Genomic DNA, 21,633 nt, shown 5'->3' with positions numbered 1-21,633 from the left:
ATATATATATATATATATATATATATATATATATATATATATATATATATATATATATATATATATATATATATATATATATATATATATACACACACACATACATACACACACGCCCACAGTATCTATCTATCTATCTATCTATCTATCTATCTATCTATCTACAGTATCTATCTATCTATCTATCTATCTATATACATACTGTAGGTACTAGACAAATGAGTATGCTTATAAATCATACAATAATACTGTGTCAAGTAATTACATGTATATCTCTGTGCTAAAGCGTATCTAAAGCCACAACTTTTTCTTTAAAATTTTGGATACAGCTGGGTTAAGTTTTTATTGTTGTATGTGTTCCTGCTGGGGAGATTCATCCTCACAGTTTGTCCTGGTAGGCATTATCAGCGGGACTGAAAATGAAAGAAAATACAAAAGAGAGCACACAAAGTGAGAAGAAATCTTTTGAGGGGAAAACTGTTTTCGTGACAAATGTCTATGAGAAAATTCCTTGTAGAGGTTTTTGTCTCACTCTCCATTGCGTCTAAAGGAAAGAAAGTAAAGGGATCTTTCTTCACAGGAGGCAAAACACGAATAAGGGTTTTAACCATGCTCTGGTCTATCTGAAACTGAATACTTTTTCACTTTGTAAATATTTTAAGCTGATAAAATACTTAGATGTGAGGGTGTCAGGACCAGGGACTGAACCCACAACCTCCAGAGGCTCTTATTGCTGAGCCACCTGAGATGGACAGCTCCCTCTATGATCGCGTAAAACAATTTTGCCTTGTCTCTTGAACTTGCTCCTCTCATGAACTTCTTGATTTAACCACTTCAGTCCCTGAAGATTTTACCCCCTTAAAGCGTAGTTCAACCACATTTTTTTTAAGGTCAGCCGCTACAAATACTGCAGCTGCTGACTTTTAAAATATGGACACTTGACCACGATGTCGTCACCCTATAACTGATTTGTCCCTCGGCTCTCGGGTGCTGCCGCCACCATTTTCGGTAAGGGAATCAGGAAGTGAAGCCTTGCGTCTTCACTTCCTGGTTCCCTATTGCGCATGTGAGAGTTACACTGCGCTATCTGAATGGTCCCTGCTGTCTTCTGGGACCTGTGTGTCTCCCAGAAGACAACAGGGGGGACGGAGTAGGTGCCGGACGTGGCATAGATATCTGCAGATTTCTATGCCCGGAAGTGGGAGCAAATACCTGTATTAGACAAGTATCTGCTCCTCCATCCCCCCTGAAATGTACCAAATGTGAAAACGGAGGGGGGATTCCAAAAAGCGGAAGTTCCATTTTTGGGTGGAAATACGCTTTAATGACCAGAGCAATTTTTGTGATTCGGCACTGCGTCGCTTTAACTGACAATGGAAGCGGTTTAGCCATGTCACTGTAATTGCTATTTGCCAGATTATTGTGCTCTCTTCAGCCGATATCTTAGCTGTCCTTTCCTCCACTACCCGTCGTTACTGACCTTTGGCTTATACCTCCACTATGCTTCTGCTTTTTTTTAACTAGCAACCATTTGTTACCAACCTTTGGCTTGTTCCTCAACTACGCCCCCGCTTGATCCCAACCTGCAACCCCTAGTTGCCAACTTGTTTAATGATGAAACCCATCTCCAAAATCAGAAGCTCTGGTGAATACTAAGACACAATTTGGGTAAACCTGTGTCATCAGCCAGGGTGACTTTCTTTTTTACTTATCCAGCTGGTTTGTGGTAGCCTTTCTACTGCTATAGTTACTTGAACCTGACCCCTGACCATGACAGAGGGAACAGTGTGCTTCAAAAAAAGAAATAAATTACATAAACTTCTGTAGAAAGGCATTATACAAAATGTCTTCTACTAGCAGATATTTGTATGCACTCTTACCTTATCTCCTTGCATTCCTTTCAAACCTGGTACTCCTGGGTAACCAATCCCTGCTTCTCCCTAAAACAGAGATGCATGTAATAACAGTATTCTAATGCCAATTAAATAGAAAAATCGGTACTTCTATTATCGCCAAGTCACTTTTTTTGTATGTCTTTTGATGTTTCCATACCCATTCAATCTATGAAATAATACCCATTTTTTGTCAAAGGATACCTTGTAAATGTAATTGAGAACCAATAATGTTTGCAAGTGACTGATTTATATTGAAGAGATGCAGTGCGTTGCTCTATTAGAAGTTTCTGCTGCAGCACTGCAATCAGCAGATTTTCACATTTTACTAAGGTAAAGCATGTAAACTGTAATTGGTTCTTCCACTGGTCCTTCTTGCATCGAATGTTTAATAGATGAGATCAATGAGAGTATTTTCATACAGACCAGAAACATGAACCAATGCAGTGTGTAAGCATTTTTTTCTATTCTTTAATAGAAAGTGAGTTTTTTTTTCAGGGTCAGTGACCTTATACGTCAAACATATATTACCTTTTCTCCTTTTGCTCCTTGAAATCCAGGAGAGCCATCAAGGCCTATTGGACCAGGTAAGCCAGGTCTGCCCTGTGTATAACCAAAATTATTCCATCATGAAATAGAGAGCAGAATAAAGTATGGAACAAATAACTTTTCAGATGTGTTTACCAAACGTAACATTCACCACAGAAATGTAAATATAACATGGATCAATGCAAACTTCAGATCCTTCTGGTTTACCTAAGTATATTACTTTCTGAGATGTGTTGATTTACCAGAGATGCCCCTATGCCATGTATTAATGGGGTATGGTATTAAATTAACACTACAAAGGTGGAAATGATCAGATCACAGCAATACATACATTATGTTATAAATCCAACTAGTAACACTTTATTTTCTTGACAGGCAATGCATTGTTTTAAATACATGAAATACACATGTAACAAAGTACACGGTAAGCAGAAACCATGTGATACTGCTAAATAATTTCAAATGATAGGTACTTGGGTAATATACCAATAGAGCCACTAGCGATAAAAACAAAACTGCATGAAACCCAAAGATCTATCAGACTGCCACAATTCTAGTTCAAAAGGTAATTAACTTTGTTTGTGGACTTTTTGAACGAGTACAACCTTTAGCCAAAACCACACACATTTATTTTGCAGCACAACTACTCTAAAGCCCCATACACACTATTAGATTTTCTGCAGAGGTCAAGCCTTAAAGGAGTTGTAAAGGAAAACATATTTTTTGCTGAAATGACTGTTTACAGGGTATAGAGACATAATAGTTAACTGATTCCTTTTAAAAACTATTAAAAAAAAAAATCAATCATATAATGTATCTGTAGTTTTTTAGTTTCGTTTTTGCATCTAGTTTCGTTTTTGCATGTTATCCTGCCTCTGTGCTATACAGAGCCATAGAGCAGTGCTGGTTTGGAACATGAAACTAGAAACTCCCAGTACTGTGGTCATCAGGAAACAGACAACCAGGAAGTGTCCAGAACAGAGAAGAATTACAGCAACATCAGAGCAAAAACAAACAATGAGGACATGAAACCAGGACTGCAGAAAGGTAAAGGAAGCTATTTAGCTAAAAAAAAAAAATCCTTTAGTGACCCTTTAAGAGTTTCTATTTGTATGCAATCAGGCAGGCCCTTGCACTAAATGGTTTTGGTAAATCTTAAGACAAAAATCTGCAGAAAATGTAATAGTGTGTATAGGGGTTTAGAATGTTCCAGTGCTGTGTGGATTACTTTGTCTTCTTTTTCCATAGGTGTTCTGATTGCTATTCTCTTTGGGTTCTTTATTACTTTTTAATCATGCTGTTTTTATTTAGGCTTAAGGAGCAATGGGACTGTAATTCACATTGAGAATAAGAGTTTCCCACATTCTGTTATACCACCACAAGAGCTGCCAACACACTTGTATGTCCCTAGCATTAGAAAAATACATGATGGATCATTAATAATGAAACAGGTACCAGTCATATCTGACAATGATAACCAGGTGTTTAGCTCTGGACAATGCCCAGCCACCCATTTCTCCTTGGTGTTGGCCCTTTTCACATAGTATTTATGTCATATTTATCTACAGAGATATACTAATGATGTTTGATCATGCTCTAAATAACACTACATACTTTCAATTAAGGATTACTTACAGACTCTCCCTCATCTCCTTTATCTCCCTTTGATCCAATCTTTCCACGGGGGCCCTAAAAAAAAAAATGTATTTTGGGCTTATAACAGATATAACAGATATCTGATTAATATCTGTCACCTTCTATAAAACCAACGAGGAAAAACGGGAAAAGGCGGAATACACGTATTTATGAATGCAAGAAAATAGAAGGACTAAACATACTTACTTGAGTGCCTGTTTCACCTGGTTCACCCTGGAAGAATGTGATATAAGCCAGATAAATACAAAAAAAATATGATTCTATATAAACTTATAGTAACTGTAGTGAAGAAATTCAACTGTGTTTTCCAGAAAATGTTCTAAATGCCAAAAAGCACACAAATATGCAGTAACAGTTTGGTTATAATAATGCACACTAGACATCGGTCTGCAATACAGGCGGTCCAGGGGTTACAAACAAGATAGGGTCTGTAGGTTTGTTCTTAAATTGAATCTATTTGTAAGTTGGAACAGGTAAATTTTTTAACTGTAGCTCCAGCCCAATTTTTTGGGGGGGGATAGCATAGGGAAGGGTTAACACCCCTGTAAGGTTTGTTTTGCTGTCTGTGCCCCTGTTCAGAAGATTTCACCTAAATTTCTGTCCCAATGACAATCAGATTCTGAAAATTTTAGGTTGTGGAAACAAGCCTTGGTGATAAAGCATCAGTGGAGATACCTTTTTCCCATAATATCTCTTAAAGGAGTGAATTTCCCTTCCTAGGGGTAGATTTCCTCTCACTTTCTGTTGTCTCCCTCTTTTTGTAAGTAGGAGTAATTTGTAAGTAGGATGTTTGTAAGTAGGGGACCGCCTTTACTTCACTGTAACTCGTCTGTAGCTATTGGAAAATCTATCACTATGCTCTCTCCTACAGCAAGATCAACATTTTATTAACTTTTACAAGTAGGATGTTACGTAGGAACCTTAAACACAAGGCCTATGAAGCAACACAGTAATAGAAAATTGTCAAACATTCAGTCCTAAACCATGCTACTTTTAACTTTAATCCATAACTACTAATTAAAAACATTTGCCCCTACAACTTATCTGAATCAAATTGTGTAAAATTCTGTTTGTTAAACACATACAAATAGCAGGCATTCTTTTGCATCTAAAATATCGTTCCATTTAAAGTCTAACTATTCACTAAATAATTTTTTTTAGACATAAAGCAGCATATTGACCAACACCAACATTTTTAAATATGTTAGCTCTTTTATCACTCTTTATTTTATTTTTGAAAGACTTTTAACACAACTTTTAATTAAAATTTGAGTGTAAGTAACCTTGGCATAAGTCACTGGTTCTCTCCTTCCTATGTACAGCACAATGGTGATGTCACTGCTAGATTTATATGGCAATATTTGGGCTAGCAAAGTCTTTTGATGCATACAAAGTGGATTTATATATATTCTGTGGCTATTAAAACATGTATTTAGTTGAAAGCTGGTGTGCCCAAAGTTCAGCTTTAAGTGGTAATCCATTTTGGAAAGATTCAGGAGAGATAAATACATATATAATAGGTATATATTGCTTTACTATGTCTCTCAAGGACGATGATGGTGCACTGGTTTGGCCAAGTCAACACACTTGCCATGGTAATTAATTTGCTTCATCATTTTAAAAATGTAACAGAATGGGAAACATATTGAGATATCTAAATTTTACCCAGGGGTATGAGTTAGCAAGCTGGGTAGGAAGCAGGGACTATGGTGAGTAGTTCTTGTTGCTGGAGGTAATAGAGAGATACAATAAGTTATTGGATGATTCAGAATTACCATGAACCACTTATAAGTTAGGCATCTATTTTGATTAGCTTTTTACAATTAGGTTATGTCTTATCACTCCACTTAAACAACAGTTAGTGCAGTACAAAAAACATACATATTTTACACAAACCTTGATAGAGAGTCCTGGAGGACCTAGGGGACCTGGAAATCCTGGAATGCCAGGAGGACCAGGAAGGCCAGGAGTCCCAGGATAACCCTTTGCACCCTAAAGTAATAAGGGTAATACAATCAGTAAGGAATACAATGGGGTGTGAAAATATACACACATACAATAATGAAACAAAATTTTTTATATGTATTAGAATGTAAAACATTTTAAGTCACTCTGATTTTAGGGTAACAATTTGGCATATTATTTACATGTACTTTGTTCACATAATTCATTCTATTTTGTACTTCTTTATGCAAACACTTACGGGTGATCCAGGAATACCACCAAGACCAGCCAGTCCATCAACTGCCCCAAGCACATAGCCTGGCTCTCCCTATGCAAGAAGAACAAATAAATGTAAATATTCTGATACTCAAGTCAGTTTTAGTCTAGTCATGTTAACTCCAGTTTTTATAAAGTTAGCATGTGTGGCTAGCTTAAAATACTTTATAGTAAACAGTTTTATAGTATCTAAAAAGAACCCCAAGTGAGCTATGGTATAGTATATAATACAGTATGTTAAATGGGACTTTTTCTTTTGTTTTGGATAGTGTTAGAAAGGATTAGAACCCCTGATGTTTTTCAATGCTATCCAAAGCTATATCACTGTCCCACTCTGCCTCACTGTTCACCAGTTTCACAGTCTCATCAGACAGTAGAAAGTGCGGGAAAATAGCAACACAGATTTTTTTTTTTATTATTATGTTAAGTAGGGGAAGTCTAAAACCCTTGTCAAATTTTTTATTGCTGTTTGTGTCCATTTTGCAAATGTTCCCTCGGGTTCTGTGTGCAGAAACAGTTGTGGCAGGAAGTGATAACATTCTCTCTAACAGAGCCCCAAATAGCAGTAAATACCTGATGAGTTCTAATTCACACTCTTTCAAAAACTAAAGAAATCTGTTTGGGCTAGACATGTATATGGTATAACAGTCTCAAAAATGTTGCATATTCCCCAATGATCAAATCATATTAACCTAAGCCAGTGTTTTTAAAACTAAGCAAGTCACAAAGAATTCATCTGTTTCTGTTAAGGGGATTAACATTTGATCTTAGAAATATGGTAGCTATACTGTAAACCACCCAAAATCTAAAAGGGAATCTTGTATGCAAAATCTGACTGTCCTCGGGAAACAGGATTGGATACCTACTATGGAAGAAGTTAGAAAGAAAATAAGCGGCCGTTGTACACTGTGGGGTAGATTCAGGTACCGCTGCGCACTCCTTACGGAGGCGCAGAGTCCCGTTTTTGCCCTGCGCCCCCGCAAATTATTTGCGCTACGCTTCATTCACGAAGCAGTAGCCACGTAATTTGCATGGGCGCTCCTCAAAAATGCCCGGCGTAAGGGCGCGTAATTTAAATGATCCCGTAGGGGGCGGGAATCATTTAACGTTGTGAATCGGCGTTAGTGTGCAATTTGCATACTATACGCTGACCACAATGGGAACGCCCCCTAGCGGCCAACGTAAGAATTCAGCCTTATGCTAGTCATATCATAGGCTGCCGTCGGCGTAACGAGGTTCCTGAATCAGGAGCATTCGTAACGCTGGCGCAAGTAAGCAATTGCGCTGCGTAACTATGGTTACGCAGACGCAATTGCTTCTTGAATCTAGGCCTCTGTTGATTTCCTAACCTACAAGATGATCTGTTCTCACACACTACAACCAGATGGTGGGAGACTTTCTGTAGACATGAAGGGGACTGTCATCTAATGTCTAGTGGTACAGTAAAGCTTGTTGGCAGGTGCAGTTAGCTTGCCTGCCCCTAGATGACTCTGCCATTAAGACATGGGAAAGTTATAAGCAGGTGCTTATAACTTTGGAAAAATTTCTCCTCATGTTATATAATGGGTAGAATAGGTGCCCATATAAATGCCAGCTGTGGACAGGACCCAGGAGAGTCCAGAGAATTGGAAAATGGCACCCCAGAGCTGCCAAGATGTAGACCTACACAGTTGATCCCTACACGGTCCAGGCTAAAATCTCAGGCATGATTCACACACAGCCAGGAATGCTGCTGATTTTCATATTTCCCGCCCACACATCCCCTCTTCAGATACAGCACGCTGGGATAGTGTGGGCACGACTGGAAGGAGGAGGAGCTGTATTCCTCCCTGCTCGTATGTGAGCAGAGTGAGGGGGAGTGGCTGGACTCACTGGGCTGTGAAAGAGTGTCATAGACTGACACTCGGCTCAGCTTGCAGTCACCACTCTCGGAATTTACAGGCTGGTTCTCCTGTCCTAAGGATGGGAGAAATCAGTTTGTTTTTTCGGTAACTGAGATGAAGGCTTGATTCCCCCCCCCCCCACAGTCTCGTGGAGTCCTTCCTGCAACTCACTCTTCTCCGTGCCAATGAGGATGCAGGGGAAGGAGCAGATCGGGCAGCTGTGGTTGTGTGAGCACTCGCATTATGCAGTGTCAGCGAGCAGAAGGAGGGAGGAGGAATCCCCCGTAGGAGCTGACTGGGTACGCTCTCCCTCTCAGGAGAGACTGTGTTACTCCAGGGTATTGGAAAAGGACACCCCAGAGCTGACAAGATGTAGACCTACACAGAGTTAATCTAAAGGACCCTATGCATGGCTGAATTCGGAGGCAAGGTGGCACAGATCATGTGAGGAATAGCTGGGGGTCACCTTGTCTACCCCAGACCTTTTCTAAAGGTCCTGTAGTGGGGTGAACATAGTTACACAGTTACATAGTTAGTCTGGTTGAAAAAAGTCCACCCAGTTCAACCGATAAAAGGTAAAAAAAAATGTACAATCCTATATACAGTACACATTCCCATACCCACAGTTGATCCAGAGGAATGCAAAAAAAAAAAAATCCCAACAAAGCATGATCCAATTTGCTCCATCAGGGGAAAAAATCCTTCCTTATCCCCAAGAGGCAATTGGATATTCCCTGGATCAACTTTACCTATAAATATCAGTGTCCAGTTATATTAGGTATATTTAGGAAATAATCCATGCTGTCTTTAAAGCAATCTACTGAGCTGAACAGAACCAGCCATTGAGGGAATCTATTGCACATTTTCACAGCTCTTACTGTGAAGAAGCATTTTCGTATTTGGAGATTAAATCTTATTTCCTCCAGACCTTGTTCTCTGTGATGGCCTTAAAGTGAATAATTCAACACCAAATTCACTATACTAATGGAGGCACTTTGTTCCCTGACCCTCAGCTGCTAGTCCTTTGACTCGGTGATAGAGAGCCTGAGGCAGTAAATTTAGTATACATAGAGAAGTGGTCCCAATTCTATGGTGCTCCCAAGACAAAGAGATGTGTACTTGTGCTCTGCACTGAAATAACTGTTGCGGGATGTGCATCCATGTTAGTGGCACTCTGCACTGAGAAGCCAGTATGTCAAATGTGAAACGTCACAGAAGAAAAGTGAAGATGTGAAGTTGCCGTTAATAAGATAAGTGGTGAAAGATATGATTTTGTTCAATTAGATGGCAGCACTATTGGCATGTTCCATAGCTTTCATCCTGTGCACAAGATAAAATGGACAATTCAATGGTTCCTGACCGGCTCACACAGATATAATGTGGCAGAATGGCTCCTATGGGCGAAATTCCGTACGGGTACCTCTTCTTTTTCAGCCACTAGAGGGCATTCATCACGTGCACGAGCGCCAGCACAGGGATTTGTGTGTGTAAACGCACAAATCCCTGTTCTGTCAGGGAAGAGGAAACATGTAATTTGTTCCTACTGAGTACACACAATTAACCCCTTGATTGCCCCTAGTGTTAACCCCTTCCCTGCCAGTGACATTTACACAGTATTCAGTGCATTTTTATAACACTGATTGCTGTATAATTGTCAATGGTTCCAAAAAAGTGTCAAAAGTGTTCAATCTGTTTGTTGCAACGTCAAAATACCACTAAAGATCACCGCTAAAAAAAAAATAATAAAAATGCTATAAATCTTTCCCATAGTTTGTAGATGCTATGGGCCAGATTCACAGAAGAAGTACGCCGGAGTATCTACTGATACTCCGGCGTACTTTCAAATTTGCCGCGTCGTATCTTTAGTTTGAATCCTCAAACCAAGATACGACGGCTTTTGGCTTCGATCCGACAGGCGTACGGCTTCGTACGCCTTCGGATCGTAGGTGTAATACTTCGGCGCCCGCTGGGTGGAGTTTGCGTCGTTTTCAGCGTCGGGTATGCTAATTAGCATTTTCCGTCGATCCACGAATGTACGCGCGGCCGACGTATTCTCTTACGTCGTCGCTAGTCGGCTTTTCCCGGCGTATAGTTAAAGCTGCTGTTTGGTGGCGTATAGATAGACTTGCTATGTTAAAGTATGGCCGTCGTTCCCGCGTCGAATTTTTAATTTTTTTTTTTTTGCATAAGTCGTCCGTGAATAGGAAAGGACGTAACTCACGTCGACGTTCAAAAAATTACGTTCAGCGCGGGAACGCGCCTAATTTAAATGCTCCACGCCCCATTTGAATTAGGCGGGCTTGTGCCGGAGGGATTTACGCTATGCCGCCGCAACTTTACAGGCAAGTGCTTTGTGAATCAAGCACTTGCCCGTAAAACTTGCGGCGGGGGTAACGTAAATGCTATACGTTACGCAGCCGCAAATGTACATGAATCTGGCCCTATAACTTTTGTGAAAACCAGCCAATATACGCTCATTGCGATTTTTTTTACCAAAAATATGTAGAAGAATATATATTGGCCTAAACTGATGAAGAATTTTTTTTTTTAATTGGGAGATATTTATTATAGCAAAAAATAAAAAATTGGGGTATTTTTTTAAAAATTGTCACTCTTTTTTTGTTTATAGCGCAAAAAAAAAAAACTGCAGAGGTAATCAAATACCACCGAAAGAAATCTCTATTTGTGGGGGAAAAGGACGCAAATTTAGTTTGGGCAAAGCTTTGCATGACCGTGCAATTGTCAGTTAAAGTGCCAAATTGTAAAAATCGCTCAGGTCAGAATGGGGGTAAAATCTTCCGGGGGTGAAGCAGTTAATATAAAAAAGTACAAACATCTTGTAACCCCAATTTTCCTTTTTCTAAAATGCTTACTCTGTCTCCTTTTGGTCCAGATGATCCTGGATACCCTTGAAGACCCTAAAATACATAAAACTATAATTAATATTTTAACATTAACATAAGAATATGAACAGTATACAGATATGCAATATATTTTTAGTTTTTTTACAAACATACACACACATACATAATTGTTCATATAGCATGATTAATGCCATATAAGCTCAGGTAGTACCCAGGTTATAAGTTATACTTTAATTGGAACTACAATAAATCAATGTAAGCTTGCAACCTTATGTTATTATTACAGTGAGGACTATAGCTAGCACCTATTCAGGACTGCAGCTTGAAGAACAACAAAAGAGAAGATTTATATAGCTTTAGCAGCAGTTGTGAGATCACTGTGACCTTGTGCTTTATTTGGTTGTTAATCCTCTTATGCCAAGTCTTATGCCGCTTACACACGATCATTTTTCAGCATGAAAAAAACATTGTTTTTAAAAAATGTAATTTAAAATGATCGTGTGTGGGCTTCACATCATTTTTCAGGTTCTGAAAAACTCCCAAATTTTTTTTGAACATGCTGCATTTTTTAACATCGTTTTAAACAATGTCGTTTTTCAGGTTGTAAAAAATGATCGTGTGTGGGCTAAAACGACGTTAAAAAACAGCGCATGCTCAGAAGCAAGTTATGAGACGGGAGCACTCGTTTTGGTAAAACTACCGTTCATAATGGAGTAAGCACATTCATCATGCTGTAACAGACAGAAAAGCGCGAATCGTCTTTTACTTACACGGAATCAGCTAAAGCAGCCCAAAGACGAATGGAACTTCCCCTTTATAGTGCCGTCATACTGTACATGTTGTACTTCACTGCGCTTTGCTAGAGCATTTTTTAAAAACGATGGTGTGTGGGCAACGTCGTTTTAATGATGAAGTTGGAAAAACAATGTTTTTTCTACATGCTGAAAAACGTCGTTTTTTTTCATGCCGAAAAATGATCGTGTGTACGCGGCATAACTCTTTAAACAAGAAAAGCACATTATCCCACTTGTACATCTCTGCAGCCTATTTGGATGGGTTTACAGAATTGGTGAGAAGAGAAGTAAAAAAAAAGATAACAAGGGTCACATAAGGAAAGAACGTTTTAGGTAATAAAGGGTGACCATTGTAAATTCAGTATATCTGAAAAAACATAATTTCAGATTTGCATGAATGTAAGTTAAAGTGTTACTAAACCCAGGACCATACATTCACTATATCTGGTCTCCCACAGTACACAGAGCATAGAAATGCAATTATTTTAGTAAATATAAACTGCTAAATACTAGGGTTGAGCGAACCCGAACTGTAAAGTTCGGGTTCGGTACGGACTTTGTTTTTTTTGTACCCGAACCCGGACATTTTGCTGAAAGTTCGGGTTCGAATCCCGTGTTCGGCAATGTAATGGTGCGCTGCAGGGCAGCCAATCACCATTTGTTTTACTTGTTTTACCTAGAAGCCATCACAGCCATGCCTACTATTGGCATGGCTGTGATTGGCCAGTGCAGCATGTGACCCAGCATGTGACCCAGCCTCTATATAAGCTAGATGCACATAGCACAGCTCGTCACTCTGCTTTAGCTAGGGTAGGGAAAAGCTGCTGCTGATCTGAGTGAGAGATTTAGATAGGACTATCCTGCTTCAAAAATCTACACCAGCACTGTTTCTTTATGTGAGATACTCTGCATTAGATAGTTTAGTGCAAGGTTCCTTCTGATCTGAGGGAGAGATTTAGATAGGACTATCCTGCTTCAGAAATCTACACCAGCACTGTTTCTTTCTGTGAGATACTCTGCATTAGATAGTTTAGGGCAAGGTTCCTGCTTGTTCTTATAGGGAGAGAATTATATAGGAGTCAGTCCTGGTTCACAAATCAAATTGCAGCTGCACTGCATCTGTTCCTGTGAGATACTCTGCATATTGCACCAGCACTGCATTTCTTTCTGTGAGATACTCTGCATTAGATAGTTTAGGGCAAGGTTCCTGCTTGTTCTTATAGGGAGAGAATTATATAGGAGCCAGTCCTGGTTCACAAATCAAAATGCAGCTGCACTGCATCTGTTCCTGTGAGATACTCTGCATATTGCACCAGCACTGCATATGTTCCTGTGAGATACACCCTGTATATACTTTTCTTCTATTGTGCTATTCAAAAAACATCCATTTAGGGCAAACGAATATATTTTGCAGTGTTTGCCGTGTTTCCTCCATATCTGTAAGTGTGAGATAAACACTTTAGCTACTGTTCTTCTATTGTTCTATTAAAAAAACACCCATTTTGGGCAAAAAAATATATTTTACAGTTTTTCCTCCAGTGTTTGCAGTCTTGCCTGCATATCTGTACGTGTGAGATACACACTTTACATACTGTTTTCTATTGTGCTATTCAAAAAAATAATTATTTTGGGCAAATAACTTTTTTTTGTGCGTTTCCTGCATATCTGTAGGTGTGAGATAAACACTTTAGCTAGTGTTCTTCTATTCAAAAAACACCCATTTAGGGCAAGATCCTAAATTTTTTTAAATATGAGGAAAACGTCAAATAAGGGACGTGGCCGCGGTGGTGGTGCTGCTGGTGGAGCTCCTGTTACAGGGAGAGGATGTGGTCGATCTGTGCCAGCTACACGCACAAGTGAAACACCTTTCTCAGGTGCGAGTAGGCGACAGAGCCTGCAGCGGTATTTGGTCGGGCCTAATCCGGCTCTACGAATGTTGAGGCCAGGAGCAGAACAGGTGGTAGTAGATTGGGTTGCTGACAGTGCCTCCAGTTCCTTCACATTGTCTCCCAACCAGTCTTGTGCTGAAAGATCAGAGTTGGCACCTGCAGCCGATGTCCATCAGTCTTTCACCTCACCCCCTTGCAAATCGGCCAAGCAGTCTCTTCTGCCCCAAATCATGCAGCAGTCTCTTCTGCTTTTTGATGAGTCTGTTAGCATGTTTTCCCAGGGCCATCCACCTAACCCTGCCCCAGAAGTGGAGGAGATTGAGTGCACCGATGCCCAACCACTTATGTTTCAAGATGAGTTCATAGGGGGACCATCACAGCACGTCTCGGATGATGATGAGACACAGTTGCCAACTGCTGCTGCTTTTGCAATTGTGCAGACCGACAAGGAGGACAGTGGTGAAGACTGGGTGGAAGATGATGTGGTGGACGATGAGGTCCTCGACCCCACATGGAATCAACCTCATGCAGGTGACCCATGTAGTTCGGAGGAAGAGGCGGTGGTCGCACAGACCCACCAGCACAGCAGAAGAGGGAGCAGGGTACCAAAGTGGAGCGTCCGTCCCCTAGACAGTACGCCTGCTACTGCCCAACGCAGCAAGGGACCGAGCACACCAAAGCCAGGTCCAAGGAGTTCCCTAGCGTGGCAGTTCTTCACACAATGTGCTGATGACAAGACACGAGTGGTTTGCACGCTGTGCAATCAGAGGCTAAAGCGAGGCATAAACGTTCTCAACCTGAGCACAACCTGCATGACCAGGCATCTAAGTGCAAGGCACGAGCTGCAGTGGAGTACACACCTCAAAAACCAAGAAAGGTCTCTGGCTCCTCCTGCTTCCTCTTCTGCTTCAGTCTTGGGCCTCTCGGCCTCTTCATCCACCTCTGTAGTGACAGTGCCACCTGCCACCCCGCAATTGGAGGACCGGCAAGCAACACTACCACCTGGGTCACCAAACATCTCCACAATGTCCCATGGAAGCATTCAGCTCTCTACCTCCCAAACACTTTAAGCAGAAGAGGAAGTACCCCCCTACCCACCCGCGATCCCTGGCCCTGAATGCCAGCATTTCAAAATTCCTGGCCTTTGAAATGCTGTCATTCCGTCTGGTGGAGACGCAGAGTTTTAAAAGCCTGATGGCATTGGCTGTCCCACAGTACGTCGTGCCCAGACCCCACTACTTTTCCAGGTGAGCCATCCCTTCCCTGCACAACCAAGTGGGGGACAAAATCAGGTGTGCACTGCACAACGCCATCTGTGCCAAGGTCCACCTAACTACGGATACGTGGACCAGTAAGCACGGTCAGGGACGTTATATCTCCCTAACAGCGCACTGGGTAAATGCAGTGGCGGCTGGGCCTGAGGCGGATAGCAATTTGGTGCATGTTCTTCCACCACCGAGGATTGCAGGGTGCTTCAGTTTACCTCCTGTTGCTAACTCCTCCTACTCCGCTTTCTCATCCTCTACCGCCTCCTCATCCGGTCAGCGTAACACATTTACCACCAACTTCAGTACAGCCATTGGTAAACGCCAGCAGGCAGTTTTAAAACTTTCCTGTTTGGGGGAAAAACCGTGCAGGAGTTGTGGAGGGACATGGAACAACAGACCGATGAGTGGTTGGCGTCAGTGAGCCTCAAGCCGGGTCTGGTGGTGTGCGATAACGGGTGAAATCTCGTAGCAGCTCTGGGCCTAGCTGGTTTGACCCACATCCCTTGACTGGCGCATGTGCTGAATTTGGTGGTGTAGAGGTTCCTGAAAACATACCCCGATATGCCACAGCTGCTACAGAATGTGCAGGCCGTCTGTGCACACTTTCGGCGTTCTCACCCTGCTGCTGCTCGCCTGGCAGCGCTGCAGCATAACTTCAGCCTTCCCACTCACCGCCTCATATGTGACGTGCCCACAAGGTGGAACCCCACCTTGCACGAGCTGGCAAGACTGTGCGAGCAGCAGCAGGCGATAGTGGAGTTTCAGCTGCAGCATGCACGCATGAGTCGCTCTGCAGAACAGAACCACTTCACCACCAATAACTGGGCCTCCATGTGAGACCTGCGTGCCTTGTTGCGCTGTTTCGAGTACTCCACCAACATGGCCAGTGCCGATGACGCCGTTCTCAGCGTTACTATCCCAGTTCTATGCCTCCTTGAAAAAAACGCTTTGGGCGATGATGGAAGAGGATGTGGCACAGGAGGAGGAGGAGGAGGAGGAGGAGGAATCTGGATCATTTCCAAGGTTTTCAGGGCAGTCATTCACAAGTGGCTCCGAGGGTGGGTTCCTGCACCAACAAAGGCCAGGTACACAATTGTCCAGCAAGGGCACAGTTCTGGAGGATGATAAGGTGGAGGATGAGGAGGAGGAGGAGGAACCATGTTCACAGCAGGGTGGCACCCAGACCAGCTCATAGCCATCACTGGTGTGTGGTTGGGGGGATACAGAGGACACAGATAATACACCTCTCACAGAGGACAGCTTTTCGTTGCCTCTGGGCAGCCTGGCACACATGAGCGATTACATGCTGCAGTGTCTCCGCAACGACCTGATGTGGACTAATTATTTTCCTGACACAATTTCTCAGGGAGGAAACCCATTCTACCGCCTGATTCAAATTAATGAGAGCATGCAATCCAGACAAAAAGATTTCACATTCTCACCTTCCAACGTTCAACAGCCAAGAGAGGGCCTGAGCTATGGCCCCCACAGCTTTATTAAAAGCATAGAATCACAAAACATGCATTGATTGGTTCACATTATACAGACACACCCATTCTACCCACCCCTCACCCATTCTACCCTCCCTGTGATGTCTGTAGCACATGGCACCCTCATAGGTCAGTTCATATAGGGGATGGTTTCTTCTCACAAGTCCATTCCTGGGAAAGCTGCACACACATCCTCCTTATAAGTTCATGTGACATAAAAGTTCATTGTCAGCTCAGCAAGTTTCCTCCACAAGCTTCACACGGGGGGGGGGGGGTTCCTCTTCCATACAGTTCCATACAGAGCAAGGAATGAGAAGGGGGTTTTGGAATAAAAGCCATCTAGGAATGCAATAGGGGGGAAGGGCTGAACACATTTGTAACAAATGGAGAGGAAATGGCTTCTGAACAAACAGCTCTCCTTTGTATCTCCACTTCAAATGGTAACCTTAAAAACCATCATATAGTATTCCTGATATAAGCTATTTTAAGGAAAACAAACACTTATTGATCATACCCATACATACATATGCATAATGCGTACAAACAGTATAAGGAATATAGGAAAGAGAAATATTTCAGTGATTCTAATTATAACATAAAATAAAATTTTCATTTTAGCACGTCCACCACAGCCCGCCGTGTTTCGTACATTGTAACAGGTGCTGATTACTGGGTGGCCACGCTGCTGGATCCCCGTTACAAGGACAATGTACCGTCCTTAATTCCCTCACTGGGGCGTGATCGCAAGATGCGCGAGTACAAGCACACGCTGGTAGACGCGCTGCTGGTGGAATTCCCACCTGACAGCGGGGGCACAGTGGAAGCACAAGGCAAAGGCAGAGGAGAAGGCAGGGTTAGCATGGCTGAAATGTGGAAAAGCTTTGTCAGCACGCCACAACAACCAGCACCACCAGCTGATATGGAACGTTTTAGCAGGAGGCAGCATTTCACCAACATGGTTGAGCAGTATCTGTGCACACGCCTACACGTACTGAATGACGGGTCTGCCCCCTTAAACTTCTGGGTCTTCAAATTGGGCACATGGCCTGAGCTTGCCCTTTATGCCTTGGAGGTGCTGGCCTGCCCTGCAGCCAGTGTATTATCTGAACGTGTATTTAGCACAGCAGGGGGCGTTATCACAGACCAGCGCAGCCGCCTGTTCAGAGACAATGTGGACAAGCTCACGTTCATTAAAATGAACCAGGCATGGATCCCACTTGTCTGTACCTTGTGCAGAATAGACACTGGGCCAGCCTTACCCAGCCATTCTTGTTTTTCTAAACTTTCTAGGGTTGCCACCTTATCCCTTTAAAAGCAAAAACATATTAATTACACAGGTTCTCTGGCTGACTAAGGTACTGCTAATTAAACTCACTTGGTGCCTTATCGACATTAAATTAGCCCCAGGACGTGTGTAATTACTATGTGTTCGGGTTTAAAGGGATGAGGTGGCAACCCTAGATCTTTCTCACTCTTTTGGGTTGTACCCTAATTTAAAAAATAAATCAATTAAAAACCAAAACCTGCTGTGTTGGCTACCTCCTCCTCCTCCACCGCCGTTTCCACCTACACCGCCACATCCACCTCCACCTCAATCTCCTACTCCATATGGACCTCCTCCTCCTAGGTCAAGATTATTATTTTTTTATTTTTTATTTGTTATGTTATTTTAAGTTATTTCCCTATCCACATTAATTTTCAGAATACTTGCCATGCTCTTATCGACATTTTGCTGCCATTTGCAGCCCTCTAGCCCGTTCCCTTAGTGTTTTAGAGACATTTTTGTACTGAAAAGTTCGGGTTCCCATTGACTTCAATGGGGTTCGGGTTCGGGGTCAAGTTCTGGTCAAGTTCGGGTCCCGAACCCAGACTTTTTTCTGAAGTTCGGCCGAACCCGAACATCCAGGTGTCCGCTCAACTCTACTAAATACCTTTTCTCATCAGCAGTATATAGCAGTCTTATAACTTCTATCAGTGTCCCGTCGGGCACTTGTTAAAGCTTGTAGGGGGGTTTTCATTCTCTTCTGACTGCCTCACGAGGGTGCATGACCCCTGACCTTCTGGCTGGACAATGCTGATTGGCACTGTGCTGATCACATGCACCCTCCCCAAACAAAACAAAAAACTCTCTAGCAATACACACAAAACTTAGCATGTGCAAAGTGTGTCCAAGGCTCTGTACGATTAGCAGATGGATTGGGGACAGCAAAAGAATGAAGTGGAATCAGAGAAGACAGGATCAAACAGCCTTTTTACAAAATGCAGAGGATTAACCCCTAAGGTTCCACAATGAGTACAACACGCATGCTTTACTGCTTATACAGACTGATATTACTGTTGTGGGTTTAGTAGTGCTTTAAACATTTACACAAAATATCAAACATATATATTTAAAGGTACAGTTTCTTACCCTGTCACCTTGAAAGCCCTTATGACCCTGTAATTCAACATATGTTCAGTAAATATATCATCTATGCATTACAGTCATAATTTATGTTTCACACAGGATAGTCACAATAGTAAAAACATAATGTAATACGTAATTTGTAACCGTATACAGTATGCAACAAGTGAATATAGGCTATCAGTTAAACACATCATGTTAATGCTCCTACTGTATCATTATAGAGAAATGCTAAAAAAATGGTGAAGCTTCAAACTTGTTATGTCAGGTGAGGACAGGATTATGCCTCCACAGATCAGCAAAGCACCATCAACTCATTGCTGCATCACCTAGTTACATCAGGAAAAAGCAGTCGGGCAAATGGCATGAAAAAATAAATAAATAAAAAAGGTTCAGTGCCATGGAAACTGGATTTTAAAACAAATAGTCTTTTAATTGACTCTCTTTAACCGCTTATGGACCAGCTGCCGCAGTTATACTGGTTGGCTCCGCTGCGCGAACCGTCATAGCTGTACGTCAGTCGCTTTAAGCAGGCTAGAAAGCGCCGATGCTCATGATCGGCGGTCGCAAGTGATCGTGGGCATGAGATGCAGAACAGGGACGTGTGTCTAAACACACAAATAAATCCCTGTTCTGTTCTATGAGGAAAGGTAGATTTTGAGTTCCTAAAAACACACCTAGGGAACACAATTAACCCCTTGATCGCCCTCTAGTGTTAACCCCTTCCTTTCCAGTGACATTTTTATAGTAGTCAGTGCATTTTTATAGCACCGATCACTGTATAAATGCCAATGGTCCCAAAAATGTGCCAAAGTATCCAATGTGTTTGCCATAATGTTCGCCATAATGTCGCAGTCCTGATAAAAATCGCAGATCGCTGCCATTACTAGTAAAAAAATAACAACAATAAAAAATGCTATAACTCTCTCCCCTATTTAGTAGACACTATAAATTTTGAGCAAACCAATCAATATACGCTTATTGTGATTTATATTAACAAAAATATGTAGAAGAATACATATCGGCCTAAACTGATAAAAATAAAATGGGTATATTTATTGTAGCAAAAAGTACAAAATATTGTGTTTTTTTTAAATTGTCACTCTTTTTCCGTTTATAGAGCAAAAAATTAAATCGCAGAGATGATAATATACCACCAAAAGAAAGCTATATTTGTGGGGAAAAAAAGGACGTCAATTTTGTTTGGGTACAGCCTTGTGAATATGCATTGCTATGTCACACATTTCATAGAGCCTGCTGTCTGAACTACAGAAGGTGCTGAAGAGTAGACACGTGCAATTCATTTAGTTACAAATTCATTTTTTAAATAATAAAAAAATAATAAAAAAAATCTAATTTTAATATTTGAAAATTCGTAAATTTGTAAATTTGAAAATTCCTAAATTCGAAAATCTGAAATAATAACTAATAATAACTATTACTAAGTATTAAATTATAGGTATTGGCATTTCCTTTCAAATTTGTCTGTTAGTGAACATAACAAATACGAATTTATCCAAAGTTACGAATTATCCGAAATAACTAATGTCATATCTAAACGAATAGAATGTAACAAACTAATAATAAATAAATAATAATAATAAAAATGTTTTATTAATATTTATTATTAATTTGTTCTGTTGCATTTGTTTAGATGCGGCATTCATTATTTCAGATAATTCGTAACTTTAATAAATTGTATTCGTTACGTTCACTAGCAGCCAAATTTGAAAGGAAATTCCAATACCTATAATTGAATAGTTAGCTATTATTAATTAGTTAGATATTCTTTTGTACTTTCTTACCAATTTTTGAATTTATGAATTTTTGAATTTACGAATTGCGATCATAACGAATAACACGGAAAAAAAAATGAAGTGAAATCGAACACATTTTTTGCCAGTGCACATGTCTACTGAAGAGGAAAAGTTTCAGGGGCACAGCCAGTAAAGAAAACACAGCACATCTGACATCATCACTGCTTGCAGGCATCAAGGTACAAATTTAGTCCTTAGAAATTAAAAGTAAACCAAAGAAAAAGCAGGGGAGAAGTTGTAAGCATGTAGGGAATCCAGGAAGTTGTGTAAATAGATATCTACTGGCCAGCAGACAGGCAGCACTCACAACATAGAGGAGTTTTCAAGTAAGCTTATATTGGATTGTCAAAAATACCTACCATCTATATTGCTATTACAATGTTGATGATATAACTAGAAAAAGTACTTAAATATGTGTTGATATCACCCCCCTACAGCACCAGGGGTACAGCAGACTGGGAGAGAGGGAGGCATTAGTTGCAATCAGGTGTGCTGTATGTACACAAAATGACAGGGATCATACTGACAAGATAAGAGAGCAGAATTAATGACTAACTAGTGTGACATCTCTCCACTATACCAGAGAAAGTGATGTCACTTTCCTGGCTGCGCTGTTTGGTAAAGTGGAGGTGTATGAATCACAAATGTGTACTGACAGAATGTTCAGAGTTTAGCTTTAAGGAAAACGCATTGGGATTGATTTACTAAAACTGGAAAGTGCAAAATCTGGTACAGCTGTGCATGGTAGCCACTAGCCAAGAAGCTTCTAACTTCAGCTTGTTCAATTCAGTTTTGACAAAAAAAATAAAAGCTGATTGGTTTCTATGCAGAGCTGCACCAGATTTTGCACTTAGTAAATCAACCCCTATGTGTCTAAATTAGAACTTTATGTATGCATAGGTTGAAT

At 41.1% G+C, this 21,633-nt stretch overlaps 1 protein-coding gene across 7 annotated transcripts in view; it reads right to left on the bottom strand.

Moving 5' to 3' along the window:
- Positions 1-21,633, bottom strand: part of LOC120931668 (collagen alpha-1(VII) chain-like) — a 495,674-nt gene that overhangs the window by 328,800 nt on the left and 145,241 nt on the right. For all 7 annotated transcript variants that reach the window (XM_040343324.1, XM_040343325.1, XM_040343318.1 and 4 more), the window contains exons 31-38: positions 18,916-18,942; positions 11,074-11,118; positions 6,301-6,369; positions 5,994-6,089; positions 4,284-4,310; positions 4,077-4,130; positions 2,424-2,495; positions 1,881-1,940 (exon numbers count right to left, since the gene is read on the bottom strand). In XM_040343324.1, coding sequence (XP_040199258.1) covers positions 1,881-1,940; positions 2,424-2,495; positions 4,077-4,130; positions 4,284-4,310; positions 5,994-6,089; positions 6,301-6,369; positions 11,074-11,118; positions 18,916-18,942 — 450 coding nt within the window. The remainder of the gene's footprint in view (positions 1-1,880; positions 1,941-2,423; positions 2,496-4,076; positions 4,131-4,283; positions 4,311-5,993; positions 6,090-6,300; positions 6,370-11,073; positions 11,119-18,915; positions 18,943-21,633) is intronic.

This window comes from Rana temporaria, chromosome 3 (assembly GCF_905171775.1).
Source record: "Rana temporaria chromosome 3, aRanTem1.1, whole genome shotgun sequence".
Classification (NCBI taxonomy): domain Eukaryota; kingdom Metazoa; phylum Chordata; class Amphibia; order Anura; family Ranidae; genus Rana; species Rana temporaria.
The sequence above is the reverse complement of the archived record's forward strand: the minus strand, read 5'-3'. Positions and strand labels throughout refer to the sequence as shown.